This window comes from Sinocyclocheilus rhinocerous, unplaced genomic scaffold (genome assembly GCF_001515625.1).
Source record: "Sinocyclocheilus rhinocerous isolate Xijiao unplaced genomic scaffold, SAMN03320098_v1.1 scaffold1813, whole genome shotgun sequence".
Classification (NCBI taxonomy): domain Eukaryota; kingdom Metazoa; phylum Chordata; class Actinopteri; order Cypriniformes; family Cyprinidae; genus Sinocyclocheilus; species Sinocyclocheilus rhinocerous.
Window position 1 is genome coordinate 341,530 of NW_015623663.1, and position 17,224 is coordinate 358,753.

Here is a 17,224-nt window from a genome sequence, read left to right on the forward strand (position 1 = left end):
ATTATAATAAATATTTGAAAGCTGTGTTTTTATTGTTCTGTTCTTGTAATGTGTTGTAACATCTCTCTGACAACTGAATGAACTCTTTGTGAATATGTTATTTTGAATATTTGTTATTTTTCATGAAAAAATTAACATTAATAAAAGACATCAAGCCACAACACCTGGCATTTTTTACATATAAAGATTTTTATTTAAATATATTAAAGGGGTCATATGATGCGATTTCAAGTTTTCCTTTCTCTTTGGAGTGTTACAAGCTCTTGGTGCATAAAGAAGATCTGTAAAGTTACAAAGACTAAAGTCTCAAATCCAAAGAGATATGTCCCATCTCTCATTGGTTGGTTCTTGTCATGTGACCTGTATTGTTTGCTATAAGTAGCCATCATGTTGCCATTGTCTCTCGTTGTGTATTGATGTTGTAACCTTCTGTCGGTGAGTCTAGTCTATTCATGCCAAGTCAAGTCTGTTCAAGTCAAGTCTGTTCAAGTCATGTCAAGTCTCTGTTTGGATTATGTTTGTATTTTGGATTACTTTTTGAATAAACTGCACATGGGTTCTTAAACTCGCCTACAGTGGACTGATCGTATATAATATCCAATATCAATATTATAATGATATCTTGAAAAATCCTCATCTGGTAATCACAAATGTCTAAAAATCCTGGAAAGATGCTGGAGCCCTGAACATTAGTGACACCATAATGGATTTACTGCCTTAGTGAAATAAGGCTTTGTGAGTTTTGATATTCAATTCAACTATTTTTATTCATCGCTGGAAATGATTTGCATAGCTTCAAGGGTGGCATGTCCTTGTTGACAGATTGGACATTAGCATACCTCTCCATGCAAATTCAGCCTTCACACACAGCTCAGCTCCTTCATCCTCTCATCCATATTCAGCACTTCAGATGAGTGTGATCTGTGTGTCTACAACACACATTCTGTCATAATTTTCTCACCCTCAAGGTACCTCTTTTAGGAATATCCTGGTTACTTTTTGCATATAAAAATAGTATGGAAGCCCGTTTCTGCCACAGAATAGTAAATAAATAAATAAATGTGATTTTTTTTCTCACAATTCTGACTTTTTTATCATAATTGCAAGACATAAACTTTTTTATACCACATAATAAAAAATAAGGTAATTGCAACTTTTTATCTCACATTTTTGACTTCTTTTATCACGATTGCTAGTCACGCACCGGCTGTGTCGAGCTCAGGATGCGCTCAGGACAGTTCAGACATTGCAGTGCATCAGAGGTAAAAAACTATATAAATACTGTTCAGTTTCTTGCACAGACCGATCGTTTCGTGTCTTTACACATCAATGTATCGTCACGAGCCGCAGGGTTTAATTAGGTTTTGTTTGTGTATGTTTTTTTTACTCTCAAAACCGTGATTCCCATTCACCTCCATTATAAGACTGACAGACTGCAACGGTTTGTGTTAAAAATCATAATTTGTATTCTACTGAAGAAACAAAGTCACCTACATCTTGGATGCCCTGGGGGTAAGCAGATAAACATCAAATTTTCATTTCTGGGTGAACTATTCATTTAATAACCTGTGAAAGTGAACATTAATGTAACGTGAACAGCTGTAAACCATTTATTAACGAGTTATAAACGGTAATAACCCGTGAAAGTGAACATTAATGTAACACACAAATCATTTATGGGGTGTATGTCGAACGTCACATGACCAAACACGGAAAACAGGTCTCATCTGCTTGTCGGAGAACGTGTTAACAGCCGTATTAACTAATGGTTATGTCTATGGACTTTTAAGGTAATCAGTTAAACTAGCTGGTTGTTTTTATTGTTGCTGTTTTATTCAGTTTTAATATCTAAATATGAGTGAAAAGAGTAAGAATAAAAAAAAAAAATTTTTAGATATCAATCCGCATATGTGATGAACATTGGTTATGATCAACTTTGAAGGCATCTTGAGTAAAACAGCTTCATATTTAACGAAGCATATACAAAACACTTGAAGCGGAAGCGACGAGACCTGTTTTACAGAATACGGAAGTCTGTTGCGCATAACCCCCATTTATTGATCATTATCACTGTCGCTGGCCTCTGAGCCTTTTTATAATATTCTGGAAGAGTTTCTCTTGTCTCCACTGAAATTTGCTCTTTTTCCATCCCTCAGGCTTCGTCTGGCTCCATCTTTGTCCTCAGTCACTCCGGCTCTGTCATGGTCTTCCGGGTCTCCGCCTCCACCTCAGTCGCATGAGCCGTCAGCTCCGCCTTTATAGTTATTAGTCATTTATGAACACCTTTATAATAAAACCTTTACAAAGGGAACCTCAATGTAACGTGTTATCGATGTCAGTAACATGAGGGTGAGTAAATGATGGCAGAATGCCCATATTTTTGCTCAAACTATCAATTTTGTCACAGTCTTCAGCGGGTGTGCCCAGGAGGGCCACCAGATCTGTCACGGTGCGTGCGGGGAGATGAAGCGAGGACTCAATTGCAGGAGAAATGGTTATTTATTTTAATAATAAAAATGAAAAAACAAACTCAAACCACCCCGAAGGGGAAAAACAGACAGGCAGGCCTAAAGCTGCACACATGCAGACACGAAACACACACAATTCATTTGTCAGATATAGTGCATCAAAGGAATAGAGGTCATTTTGGTCTTTCGCAGCATCTTTGTCTCTGTTCCTTTTGCTGCGGACAAATTATGATCCACATACAAAACATGAAATAAGGTTATGGTTGCCTACACAGCAGTAAGTAATTGAAAGGCTTGACACTGGAAAACAAAAGCTCCATTGAAGACGGCAAATTGAATTTGGTAGTATCCATTAATGTCACTACAGCAAGAGGGAGAGAGAGAGAATGCTCTTCAAGGTAATTACCTTCAATTTTCTGCTATTAAACTCCATCAGAATGGACAGAGCGCATATCAGAGATGAATCCGCACACATACAGAGAGCGCTGGCCTCCACTGCGTCCACATCTGCACAGGAACAACCTTTATTTACTCGTGTTTATTTACACGCAGACTTCTACGAGCTAATGAACTAGAGAATAACTTGAAACAGAGGTCAACATTTAGACAAATAAGGATGAAATTGTTTGGTATGTGCCTTAGAGTTTTGTGTGAAATATTCTGAAGCTGTAGGTTCAGTTTATAAAATGTGTCACATGAGTCTGAACAATTCTGAAGCTCTGTGGACTTAATAAGCGGCCTGCTAAAGAAGTCAGATCTACTCAAGAGTTTTCATGCATCCTGCTTACTGTGGCAAGAGGTTGTATATAGCCAAAAGATACACCATAGTATACAAGTATTGAAATACTTTCCTGTACTTTTCTATTCCAGGCAATGTCATTTAATCGCATAATTCATTTAAAATTTGCTCCAAATAATAAAATATTTTATGATTATTCAAAAACTGGTATAACTCATTCAGTTCATCCTCAATAGCAAATGGAAAGGTTCAGAAAGGCAACAGTCCCATATAGCTAGTTTCAGATGCAAAGTAAAATATTTTATTGAAATGCATTTAAAAAAAAACTTGAATACATAAAGCACACAAGAGGGCTTCAGCAAACCTCCAAATGGGCCTCAAGATGGCTTAAAGTGATTTGAAATAAGACAAAAGGGCATGAAAATAAGCTAAAACAACTCTAATTAAAATTTTAATTGTCCCACTCAACTTTTTTTTTTCCTTTGAAGAATGTCTTGGAAAACCTTGAGATATGAGGTAGACTAATTACAAAAGTTTTGGCCACTTTTATAAAGAACATACATTTTTCTTATGCCAGGCTTTAAAGAATTTTCTCATGTAGAAACTGTGAGAAATAATGAATTTCAAATCTCTATCCTTAATTCTTATTATAAACGACTGGAAAAGTTGTGTAAAATAATTGGTTAAAAAGAGTGCGATCCCTGAAGAACATTAAGCTCTTATTTGAATCATTATTATTTCAGTGACTTATTTTACTTTACAGAAACTAGATTAAAATAAGTTTTGAAGACAAAACTAGGCCTATAGGGGGCCTTTGAATATTGTTGTGAACTATGGGCAATGGCCTTAGAGTCGAAACGGTTGAGAACCGCTAGTGTAAGTTGCAGTCTTTATGCACAGAAGAAGTCCATGTCCTACAGAGAGAAAGAAAACCAAATATAAAATGCATTGTCAGGATAAAAAGTATAATGTGAAGAGCAGTAGATTAAATACTCACAGTGGTTGGGATCTCAACCGTTTTCTCCTGAAATACGTGTGTCTCATTGACATAGTTACTGGGGAAATATCCGATCACACCCATCTGGTCTACATAGCGCTCACCGTAGACCTGCAAAAGCAAAGCTGCTGCTGTGATTTCTGGGTCTGCAGTCAGATCAGCTGAGGGAAATGTCAAATGTAAAGACACGCACACTTCCAGACCAAAAGACTCCGGCTCCCTCTACAGGCTTGAGTTTAGAAAACACATAGATACTCTGGCCACGTCTCAGGTTGATGTATCTGCAGTCTGAAGCGACGTAGTCTTCAAGAGCTTTAGCCATTGAAATCACATCTGTGAGACAGAAACCAGTCTTCATAAACAAAGAACAGTTACAAAAATAAAACAATAACTGAATATTCCCACCACTATTGCCCAGGAAAGAAAATGCAGTTTGTTGAAAACATGTTGACCAACATGTGGTGTACGCTGTCACTAAGAAACCTGCCTCTCAACACAATCTAAGCTACAAGCATCTATGAAACAGAAATAGCTTTGGACAATAGTAATCATAATTAATAACTAGCTTAATATTGTTTCCAAGTCATTAAACATAGTGTTGCCGTGTACTGTGATGAATAGTGTAACTCACATGAGCAGTCCTTGTCTGCACAGATCTTGAAGTTTGCCAGTTTCTCCATGACAGCAGCGTGTGCCATGTGACCCACACAGATCCACAGGAAGATCAGGCCGAGTGATTTGTCCATCTTCAAAGAATCGTAAGGGAGGGATCACTTCTCACTGCATGCACATTCCCTGCTGAGAGTCCAGCTGCACATTCCAGCTCCAGGGAAAACCAGCCGCTTCCGGACTCACACTCACTCTCCAGACAAACACTGACTCGCATGTCTGCTGCATCATCAGCTGCAGTCTAATAACATGGCACAGCACTTTTATTAACAAACATTGCATAATGCTTCATACGAAGCAATAATGAATAGCCTATGTATGAAAATAAATGAAGGCAATACAGTTTATAACACTGTTTGTGTACATTCTCAACACATTACACATTCCCATATCTGCAATTTAAACCACAAATAAAGTGCCCTCCAAAAATGAACAATATCAGCATAAATCCCTGTCATTTCTAGCCGTGTAAATGCACTTGAGTGGCTTGTAATTATCACTGAAGACTGTCGAAATAATGGTTTTCTTTCTGATTACATAGTAATGGCAGTATATACTGTGGATGGCGCAGTCAGACACTGTTATAATGCGAAGACGAAGATGATTCGGTAAGCATTTAATAATAATCCAAGATGATGAAGATTCAATAGACACACAGGGAGACACAAGCAGCATACTCAACGACAATAGCTGACAATGAACTGGACTGAAAGGGGAACTAAAGTACTCAGACCATTGTAAAGCGTCCTTGAGCCCTGGAAAGGCGCTATATAAATAAAACATTATTATTATTACCAAATGAGGATAATTAACAAGGCACAGGTGAACTAACTAATGAAATCAAGGGGAGACAGAAACTAGGTCAATGAACAAAAGCAAGGCGGGAGAACAGGAAAACACAGAAAACAAGCTCCATACTGTGACAGCGTGACTACTGGATTACTCTGTTTGTTTGTTTGTTTGTTTTAAGATAATTGATCAGGTCAGAACACTTGAATTGCTTTTGTGATGCCACCCAAACAATTTTGAGGACTGATACTGTATAACTAACTCATCATTATCTTGTAGACATTTTTGGGGGGAGATAAGTTACAATAATGTTTAATAAAAGCCAAACAACCAAAACTATTTTCAAAACAGTTGGTGTGGTCCAAATATGCAGCTTCTTGCTGGGGAAACATCCATATTTCCTACTTGGTCAATGTGAAATATTTCCTATTTCTCTTATTGCAGATGGGTGGCGCTGTTGCGCCGTTTGAGCACTTACTTTAAATCACTCTGTAGGGGAAGAACCCCATGAACAATCTCCATATGCATGTAGAGGATCGTTATGCATCACCCTACATACTATTATGGGAATCAAATGGAAACAATAGTTGTAATGGCACAAAAATTTAAATTATGAAATGGGGCAATCTTGCCCCACCATTGGGGCAAAATGACTCCATTCCTGGGGCAAGAAGCCCCGGGGGCGTCTGACCTTTACAGAACATTTTATCTAAAGGCCAAATTAATCTTAATAATTTTATTTTTGCAAAATCTAACCAAATTGGTAAAATTATGCATCTGGTCCCCACAAGTAATTATGAAATGGGGCAATCTTGCCCCACCTTTGGGGCAAAATGACTCCATTCCTGGGGCAAGAAGCCCCAGGGGCATCTGACCTTTACAGAACATTTTATCTAAAGGCCAAATTAATCTTAATAATTTTATTTTTGCAAAATCTAACCAAATTGGTAAAATTATGCATCTGGTCCCCACAATGTAGAATAAACAAGTACACACACACACACACACACACACACCTCCCCCATAATACATTTCTCTCAGACTATTTCATCCTGACATGGAGGTAAGCTAAAGCTAACGTCTCCAATTCACTCTCACTCACTCTTTAACACTTTATCTTTAATATTTTCAAGCGACCTTATATTTTGGGGCAAGACATCCCCAGGGGCCTTTTGCCGGAGCTCCACAAGGACCTCTCTCGTTTCCATGTTATACACGGAGAAGTAAAACGAAATAAATTAATACATAAATCTGGAAATAAAAACATGCGAGAATAAATAAATATTAAAAAATAAATAAATGCATGAATAAATAAATACATTTAAAAATAAATAGATAGATAGATAGAAAATTAAATAAGCAAATAAAAGTTAAAAAGTATCAAAATAAATACAGAAAATAATACATAAAGGAAAAAAATCATTTAAAAAAATTAATTCAGGATTAATTTCTATTAAAAATAACTATATTTGTTTTATCAAGTCATTTATTTATCTATTTATTTTCCTATTATTTATTTATTTTCCTATTATTTATTTATTTTCCTCAAGAGGAAAATTAAAGGTGTGATTAAAGGCTTCTTACAGCAGGGGGCTTCTTCTTCCACAGTTTTTAATTATTATACTCTTAGGCGTCTGTCCACATTTTTAACCGTTTTTGAAACAATTTTAAAGGTTCTCAAACACAACAAAATGCTACAAAACGTTCCGAGAAAGCTAAATGGTAACCCTTAATTTTAAGGTGTCATTGTTACACTGTTTCATATAGGCCTACTTACTATTATAATAACAATTATAATAGTAAGTAATGTAATTAATTATGCATAATTACATGCAAGTAACCCTAAGACAAACCCTAATCATAACCCTAACCCTATAGTAATTACATGTAGTTAATTAATATTACTCAGTACTTAAATGTATAATTAGACTGTAACAAGGACACCTTAAAATAAAGTGTAACCAGCTAAATAAAGAAATGCTCATGTAGACAGTGTACAGTCGTCTTCAAAGTAAACAGAAAGCCAAATATCCCTAGAGAAAAAGTTGATCATAGATTGTATTTTATTTTTTCACAATAACAAAACTGATGTAAAAGCAGCGCAATGTTTTGTTTCACTTTTTGTTATGTGCCTCAGGCTATTCGTGTAAGGTTGCGTGGTGATTGCAGCATATGCCGAAATGATGAATATTCATCAGTCACTCAGATTATAACGATACTTCCGTCTTGTTTTTTTTCAGAATGTTGTGGAACCAGTTCTAGTGTTCTCACAGGATCTATTCTATTCTATTCTATATACTCTTATGACAACGTTTCACAGAGCAATAACATTATACAATACAGTACCAAATAAGAACATATATTTTAGTCACTTTCGCCTGACGTAATGAACAGAAAGTTTGCATGACGCACTTCCGCAAACTTGAACCGGTGTTACGAGATTTTCGGTTTCCGAGATTTTCTGTTTCAGTGGGCGGAGCATATATGAATATTCATGAGTTTCCCGGACATGCGCGTGGAACCAAGTGGAACTGAGAATTTCAGTTCAAGCTCCTTGTATCTCAGCAGGTTTAATGGGATATATATATATGAGGAGAAGTTGAGATCTGAAAACACAGGGGGGGGGGACTTTATTTTAAATAGTAAAATTATTCCACAATATTAATGTTTTTTAATATTTTTAATCTGATGCAGACGCTGTAAAATATTTACCTTTTTTAAAATATAACATTAAACCTGCTGAGATACAAGGAGCGTGAACTGAAATTCTCAGTTCCACTTGGTTCCACGCGCATGTCCGGGAAACTCATGAATATTCATGTATGCTCCGCCCACTGAAACCGATAATCTTGTAACACCGGACGTTGGTTTGTTGTTGTGTTGTGGGGGGTTGAGCCCCGCCGGCGGCTCGAGCTTATTTAGGATGCTTCGCTGCCTTTCTGTGTGTTTATATCTCTCGGGAGCAGCGGGGTGAATGGCGTAGGACAGACAGGGTGGTTTTCCAGGCGCCGGTCATCATTATTTCAGGGTTTGGGCAGGGATGGACCCGCGGGTGTCCGAGCTCTTCGGGGCCGCTGCTGCAGCACAAAAGTCCGGCGGCAGAAAAACCGCCAAAAATGGAAGCAAAAAGTTCAAAACCCGGTCAGCCCGATATCCAAAAGCCAGCAATAACCCGCCTTATCTACCTCCAGAGGTGAGTCTGCTCTGTTTAGCTGTGCTCAAACACATCTGCCTGTTTTACACTGTCCTCCCGCTTTACTGCATTTATACTTCTGGTTCCTTCTAACGAGATTAGTATATGTTTTGTTTGTTTCGGGGTTTGTGACTGCAACTGCAGTGATAATAACACACTTAGATGAAGCTACAGTCATTGTATAATGTAAACAGGGTTATTACTGTAAAATATGCTAATAATAAGACCGATGAAACATGATAACAGAAACGTATAAAATTAGCCTCTCTAGCAACTCAAAAATAGCTGAGCCCATTGTTACCCTATAAACATAATAATAAACATGAAATGCAGCATAACAAACTTTGATGCCATAAGAAGATGCTTTTTGAAATCAAATATAAAGAAATGTAACACCTGGAAATGCACCTTTCCCTATACATAGTCGTATTATTTACTTATGCAATGTATTTTACAGTAGAACTTCATGGTTTTTTTTATTTTTTTAAATGTACTATAATTTAATCAATATAATAGTATTTTTACATTGTTGTGGCAAGTACATGTATTCCACATAACCTGTCCATTAATTTAAGCTTATAAAACTGCTTGTATGTGTGATAATTAATTACATAAGAGTTGAATTATTATAGCTTGTCACACTGCAGAACGTTTGAGAGAAATTCATGGCTTTCACTTTTTTGTTTGGCTGGCAATAAAGGAGAGCTTCTGTAGAAAGAAAAAGCGAGACGTGGACATCAATAAAGATGAGAGAGCAGGAGTGTAATGAGAGGTTGGGCCGTTTCTATGACTTCCAGTCTGTTGAATCATTATTGGGTCCGTATTGTTTCATTGTGTCACATTGACGGGTTTGTGAATATCAGAGAGAAAGGCGGGAAGAGGTGATGAATGCTGATTCAGTGTTGAAGTCAGTCATTAGCTGGACTTGTTGAACCAGATTGTTACTACTTTAGTAAAAGCAAATGAATTATGCCTAGGGCTTGTGACGCGTGTTCAACACTACCTTGTTCGTTTTGTCTGTGCTTAAATAGTTTTGAAGTTAGCAATAGCAAAGCTTGCTTTAACTGATCCGACCTACAGTTAAAATGTGAGGGAAATGGATCTCAAATTAAGGTAGTTAAGTAAGACATGTACAGTAAGAGACTATTCTGAGCCAACATATCTGTTGGACTTTCTGCGCGGCTCTTTCTCTTCTGTCTTTGTGGTTTTGAATCCTGAACTGTGTGACGTTTGAGCTCGGTTCAAGCGTTAACTCTGTCCTGTCTTTTGTTTCAGGCTGAAGAGGGAAACATTGAGTACAAGGTAAACTCTCCGCAAGCGAACATCTGCAGACATATTTACCAGATATGCACCGAACACAACAGAGCGTGATTTGCGCATGAATGTTTGTTGAAAGAATACACCTGGTCGATGATATTTTGTATTGCATTTTACGCATGCATAGGTTACCCACAATGCATTGTAAGTAGCGAGCAGGCTGCAGTCCGAGTAAATGTAAATGTATGCAGCAGTAGATTAGCAGAGCTTTTTATACACTTCAGCTGCTGTGTTTAGCTGCCGGCAAACAAAACACTCCCTTCATTACTGCATTATGTTTGTACTGCTGATGCCCGAATCACAACCAAGCACTTCCATTTCTACCTTCAGCCAGACAGTGTTGTTGTTATCTTTAGCGTGGTCTGTGTTGTGTTTTAGCTGAAGCTGGTGAACCCCACGCAGTACCGCTTCGAGCACCTGGCCACGCAGATGAAGTGGCGCTTACAGGAGGGCCGCGGCGAGGCGGTGTATCAGATCGGGGTGGAGGACAACGGGCTGCTGGTGGGCCTGACAGAGGAGGACATGAAGGCCTCTCTCAAAACACTGCGCAGGATGGCTGAGAAGTACGAACGCACAGAGACACCGGCCTCAGCCGCTACACGCTCATTCTGCATACTAATACTAACCTGACAAACTCATCTTGTCTCATAAATGTGTCAAATTCAAGCTCTAAATATTTGGGTGAATCTCACAAAGCGTGTCAGGGGCGTGCATAGGTCACACTCACCCCGAAACAGTAAAAAGAGAAAGTTCTCATGCAATTATAATAATATACGTGCAAAATATTTATACATTGTAGTAGTATTTGTTGCACCGCATATATATTAATGTTTCAGAAAGATCGTGAAAAAATAGTGCGATTAATTGTATTGATTGTGCACTTGTATTGTACGTCAAATCTTAAAAGTATTTTTAAAAGTGTTTTTTTTTTACGCACCTGCAGAGAACATTAATGAAATAAAAGGTCTCTTAAGTATACTTAAAGAGAGACACTTGCAAAACAGTTTTTTAGCGCACTTAGTACATTTTAAAAAATGCATTTTGTAATAATGTCAAATTAAAGGAACACTCCACTATTTTTGAAAATGGGCTCATTTTCCGACTCCCCTAGAGTTAAACAGTTGAGTTTTACCGTACATGTTAAATTTTGTTTTATTAATCTTTTGCTGTGCTTTAAAGAAGTACACTTATTTTGATGTGTTGAGTAACATACTAAAGCACATGTTAAGTACTTCATATTTTAACTGTAGTATGTTATTATTCATTAAAAGTTTAGATATTTTAAATGTACTAAATTGCAAATTCACCATTACAAATGTGTAATAACAAATATATTACATACGTGACGTGCATGTTTCAAAAGAAATGACAGTATATTAAAGTATATTTTAGTTTATCATAAATGCCTGTCAGTACATTCCACAGTACTTTAACCATATTCAAAGATAATAGAAGAAATTATTAAATTACATAAAAGATGTACTTAAGTGGGTCAAAAAAGCACTCACAAATTGCATTTGACATACATTTAAACTTACAGTTCATTGCAGTTAAGTGTCAGAGAACATTATATTCAGTTTGCTCTGAAGTATATTCTTTTAAAGTATTATTTCAGTAATTAGCACTCTTCTAAAGTATGGTCAAGTGCACTTGTTTTCACGAGACGCTTCGGTGAGGCTGATAGCCGCAGTGGGATGCGTGTAGAGTTGTTTGTGAGTGCTGTGTGTGTGTGTGTGTGTGTTCAGGGTGGGTGCAGACATCACAGTTCTCAGAGAGAGGGAGGTGGATCACGACTCTGACGAGCCACACAGAATAGCCGAGGTGCTCGTCAGGAAAGTGCCAGATGACCAGCAGGTAAGCGTCTGGTGTTTGTGTCATGTTCTTCTGATGCGTTTGATGCTCTCAGGCCTGTGTTAATGACGTTATGTGACGCGTCTGCAGTTCTTGGACCTGCGGGTAGCAGTGCTGGGTAACGTGGACTCAGGGAAGTCCACTCTGCTTGGTGTGCTTACACAAGGAGAGCTGGACAACGGGAGAGGGAGAGCGCGACTCAACCTCTTCAGACACCTTCATGAAATCCAGACCGGACGAACCTCGAGTATCAGCATTGAGATCCTGGGCTTCGACAGCAGAGGAGAGGTGAGAACTGCTGCACGGTGTGCCTCAGACAACTGTGACCGCGCATTCGTAGAGTGTAAAGAGTGTCACTTTTCTTGTGATCACACATCAGTTTATTTCTATAATAAGATGTCAAGTTTCATTGTTGCTTGGCAACTGTAAACAAACTAAGCTCAAAATGTGCCTAATACCCTTTTATAACAAGTTCTTGCTTGCCTGGACTTGTTCGGGACGTGTCGTGATTTGTATTTTTGCAGTAGGTCTTGCCTCTCTTTCACTCTTCACACTTTAATAACTGCCCACTAATAGCCACACAAATATATTTACTGTTGTATCGTGGTTTACACATTTTTCTACAGTCACATTGCATATGTACTGCCCAGCCGTAACTTCACCCTAAAGGTGTATTATGGATTATCATAGGGCTGCACAATAAATCGCATTTTAATCGTGATCACGATTTCTGCTTCTCTCGATTTATTAATCAAATCCTCTGCGATATTTGCCTGCTGGTTATTTATCCTGACAACAGTTCACTTTACTTTGACATTTGTGTTATCTTGCGTTGGTAACAAGCCTCCATAAGCGTTCATGGTTGCGGTTGCCAGATGTCAAGAGTTTAAATCCCCCCCCCAATCAGACCTGTTTTCATAAATCGAAACACTTTTTGCGCATTGGTTTACTTAATCTTCCCAACCTGGCAACCATGTGCACATGCTCTCTCTACATTACGGAAAAAGCACTCATGAGCTGAAAATACCGGTAAACATGTAAGCTGGAGTATATAATAAAATAAGTGTAATACAAGAAGTCTGTTTTCTTTCATGCAGTCGTTTACTAAATCTGCGAGCAAACCATGCGAGTTGACCTTCTTTTAATTTGTGCTTATGTGAACTTGCAGTAATTCTGATTAAATGTTACAAATTTTTAAATGCAAATAATTGTGATTAATAATAGTGATAAGCAAAATAATCGTGATCAACTGTTTAACCATTTTCTTGCAGCCCAGCATTAAACATGAACTTAAAGGTTTCTGGTGGCACTTTGCATGTGTATGTTAATCTGCATCGGTGTCTGTTCTTCTAGGTGGTGAACTACAGTGAGTCCCGAACGGCGGAGGAAATCTGCGAGATTGCCTCAAAAATGATCACCTTCATAGACCTGGCAGGCCACCACAAATATCTCAAGACCACCATCTTTGGCTTGACCAGCTACTGTCCAGACTTTGCCATGCTCGTGGTCAGCGCCAACACCGGCATCGGTAAGCATTTACAGCACGTCTGATGTTGTGCTGCTGTTTGCTTTAACCTGTTTATCTCAGATAGTGCCGGTGAAGCGTGCTCTGTTAAATGTCAAGTCACGCAGGGCAAGTGACACAAATAACCTCGTAATGTTTGGACAGGTCAATCCTTTTTTGGCATGGAGCAATAAATCAGCTGTTCTCTGGCTACTCTGTAATCCTAGCATATGATCTTATGTACACTCTTTAAGTGTCGCCCCCCATTCCTTCTGTCTTCCATACCCCAAAATACCTCAGGGCTGCTCTGGTCCTGGACCAGTGGGTCTTAAATGAAAGTATAGGGAAACTTGAGACGTGGCAGTCTAGTTGTGACTGCAGGCCACAGGCTGTAATTTACTCCTCTCCTGGTTTATTATGCAGAGAGCTGTAAGCAAGCCATTTAGGTTAATTACCCTTAAAGGAACATTTCACCTAAAAACTTAAGATTAGCTGAAAATGTGTTCACCCTCCGGCCATCCGAGATGTAGATGAGTTAGTTTCTTCATCAGATTTGGAGAAATGTAGCATTACATCACTCGCTCAAGAAGTGAATGGGTGCCGTCAGAATGAGAGTCCAAACAGCTGATAAAAGCATCACAAGTAATCCACACCACTCCAGTCCATCAGTAAACATCCGGAGAAGACAAAAGCTGCGTGTTTATAAGAAACAAATCCATCACCCTGAAATCTATGTTAACTGTGTGTTAAACATCAAATATGTTCAGTTCGGCTGTGATTGAGTAATTGCATGTCTAACATGGTGTAAAGATTTCTTTATGCTGCCATTAACCATATAATAACCATATCATTTTCCTAACCAGACCAGTTCGTTTTTATGAGTGATAGTTTGCAGATTTCTTGCTAAAAATCTTGCTAAATTGTGTAACAGGAGGTGTGGCTCCTTGTGCTGGAGCATATGCTGACATGCCACTATGTTGGTTTGGTTTGGGAAAGTAGTGTGTCAGAAATAGGAGCAGATATTTGGGTGAGAGGGTCACGCACATCTTTGAAGCAGAACACGATGCCCTGTCTGCAGCGTGACACCAGCGCGCTTAAATTATGCAAGAGGCGGTGGAGTGCGGTGTCTGCTGCACCTCTCTGAGTTTGACTTTTCCACAAGCAAATCCATGCAAACAGAAGCACATCCAGTTTCCCAATCATTAACCTCAGAAGGCGGCTGGACTTTGGACAGATTTTACTGCCCTGCCACACAGGCAGCTGGACGTGACCCGCTGTTATTTCCATGCTCTGGAGGGTGTGAATCAGCTGAGTTTGAGGAAGGCTTGTCAGTGACGCTCAACGCCTTTGGCTGTCAGATGACCTGCTAAAGCTCATCACACGCCTGCATACGTCACATTCTGAAAGGTGCAGTGTGTATTTCCTGCACCAGCAAACAGAAGCTGTCCCTCACTGACTATGTTTTGGAAAACCAAGCGTCCCACCACAAACTGACCCACCCAAACACAAAACTGTGATCTGTGTGATTTTCTGTGAAATCTCTCAATTCTGACTTGGTGAGCTGATGCTGTCGTGTCCAGTCAGGCTGATCAAACAAACACTTTCTGGCTCAGTGAAGTATGATTCATTCAACTTAGATGTTTTGTCTTTGTATAATGGTGTAAATTCTAAATTAGTGACTCTAAATAGAATTACAATATTGATTGCATTTGATTTTACACTACTTGCATTTACAGTGTACTTCACGTACTGAGGAATAGAAGGCAGCTAGGAGTAGATTTAAGAGTAGGTTCAGAGTCAATTACCTTGTTATTGTAATTAGTCAAGTCACCTTTATTTCCATAGCGCTTCATACAATGCAGATTGTTTCAAAGCAGCGTCACAGTAAACTTCTAAAATGAGGCAAATCCAAAGTAGCAGCTGTAGCAAGACAGTAGTGTCGTTATTCAGTAAACTGAACAGAGCACATAGTATGTACATGCAGAACAGGACTGTAAAATAAAGCGCTACCAAAATATTAATAATACTACTTTCCAAACAAGTTTCCTGTACTTCACACGAGATGATAACGTGGTGTCACTTCCACCTTGGCCTGGTTAAACTATGTGTCTCTGTCCAGTCAGGCTAATCAAACAAACACTTTCTGTTCAGAACTGCACACTCTGGACGTAATCTGTATCTATGAGGCTGTTATCTCAGATATGAGTGTTTCACTTTTACTTGGCTCAGTGAAGTATGATTCATTCAACTTAGATGTTTTGTCTTTGTATAATGGTGTAAATTCTAAATTAGTGACTCTAAATAGAATTACAATATTGATTGCATTTGATTTTACACTACTTGCATTTACAGTGTACTTCACGTACTGAGGAATAGAAGGCAGCTAGGAGTAGATTTAAGAGTAGGTTCAGAGTCAATTACCTTGTTATTGTAATTAGTCAAGTCACCTTTATTTCCATAGCGCTTCATACAATGCAGATTGTTTCAAAGCAGCGTCACAGTAAACTTCTAAAATGAGGCAAATCCAAAGTAGCAGCTGTAGCAAGACAGTAGTGTCGTTATTCAGTAAACTGAACAGAGCACATAGTATGTACATGCAGAACAGGACTGTAAAATAAAGCGCTACCAAAATATTAATAATACTACTTTCCAAACAAGTTTCCTGTACTTCACACGAGATGATAACGTGGTGTCACTTCCACCTTGGCCTGGTTAAACTATGTGTCTCGATCAGGAGCATCTATTTATGTATGACGATGCAGAGCACCCTTGACCTCCGTCTTTGTTTACCTGTTGCTTTTGTTTTTGCATGCAGAGCAGACTGACACAGCAGATGCCAGAATTAGTTAGGACTATCTTTGTGTAAAGACCTCTTGACTGCATAAAGACTGGCAAGTTCTGTGATCAGGAACTCCTCTCTCGTTTGACCAGCATGTAAGATGACCAAGCACAGTTTGTGTTTACGTACTTTTCAGGAGTAGGGAAATGTGGAATCAGTCAAACCACAGTAAAAAACTGTCTTAGAAAAAAAAAAATAATGGTGATCCACAAATGTTCTTACAGGAAACTCCGCTGACTTTAGTGATCATTAATGTCTGCATTTTAAAACTAGTCATCATATACTTGCTGACTTTAACAGTTATCATATACTGATCGATTGAGGAACACACACTGCCAGACACTGTCAGCTCGTTCTGAACACTACAGACGTGCGCAGAGAGAGACGCACAACTGAAAACCATGTGTTATAAAATTGGCTAAAAAAACCAAAGATATCTGATTTTCTCCAACTACATGGAATCATATTCTGAATCTTTAAAAACAAACTGTGATCTGTGTGATTTTCTGTGAAATCTCTCAATTCTGACTTCTCAAAATCTGCAGACAGGCTCTGACATTCAGAAACTAGTATCTGTTAATCCAGACTGCAAATCAGGGGAAAATCTGCGCAAAAGTTATATGTGACCCTGGACCACAAAACCAGTCTTTTAAGTGTCAATTTTTCGAAATTGAGATTTATACATCATCTGTAAGCTGAATAAACAAGCTTTCCATTGGTGTATGGTTTGTTAGGATAAAACAATATTTGGCCGAGATACAACTATTTGAAAATCTGGAATCTGAGGGTGCAAAAAAATCAAAATATTGAGAAAGTCGCCTTTAAAGTTGTCCAAATGAAGTTCTTAGCAATGCATAT

At 38.4% G+C, this 17,224-nt stretch overlaps 2 protein-coding genes across 3 annotated transcripts in view; one reads left to right on the plus strand and one right to left on the minus strand.

The window, feature by feature from the left end:
* Positions 1-3,553: 3,553 nt before the first annotated feature.
* Positions 3,554-5,146, minus strand: LOC107719934 (otoraplin-like). The gene is made up of 4 exons (XM_016527520.1): positions 4,836-5,146; positions 4,398-4,537; positions 4,205-4,315; positions 3,554-4,121 (listed from the first exon to the last, which is right to left on the minus strand). The coding sequence occupies exons 1-4, from the start codon at positions 4,948-4,950 to the stop codon at positions 4,098-4,100; spliced, it is 390 nt and encodes a 129-aa protein (XP_016383006.1). The 5' UTR covers positions 4,951-5,146; the 3' UTR covers positions 3,554-4,097.
* Positions 5,147-8,524: 3,378 nt separating this feature from the next.
* gtpbp2a (GTP binding protein 2a) overlaps positions 8,525-17,224 on the plus strand; it is a 19,184-nt gene continuing 10,484 nt past the window's right edge. The window contains exons 1-6 of one of the 2 annotated variants that reach the window (XM_016527235.1): positions 8,525-8,855; positions 10,131-10,157; positions 10,551-10,735; positions 11,918-12,026; positions 12,114-12,311; positions 13,377-13,551. In XM_016527235.1, coding sequence (XP_016382721.1) covers positions 8,703-8,855; positions 10,131-10,157; positions 10,551-10,735; positions 11,918-12,026; positions 12,114-12,311; positions 13,377-13,551 — 847 coding nt within the window. In that variant the 5' untranslated portion in view covers positions 8,525-8,702. Of the gene's footprint in view, positions 8,856-9,923; positions 9,969-10,130; positions 10,158-10,550; positions 10,736-11,917; positions 12,027-12,113; positions 12,312-13,376; positions 13,552-17,224 lie in introns of those variants that run through there. The other variant, XM_016527308.1, reaches the window with a different exon arrangement.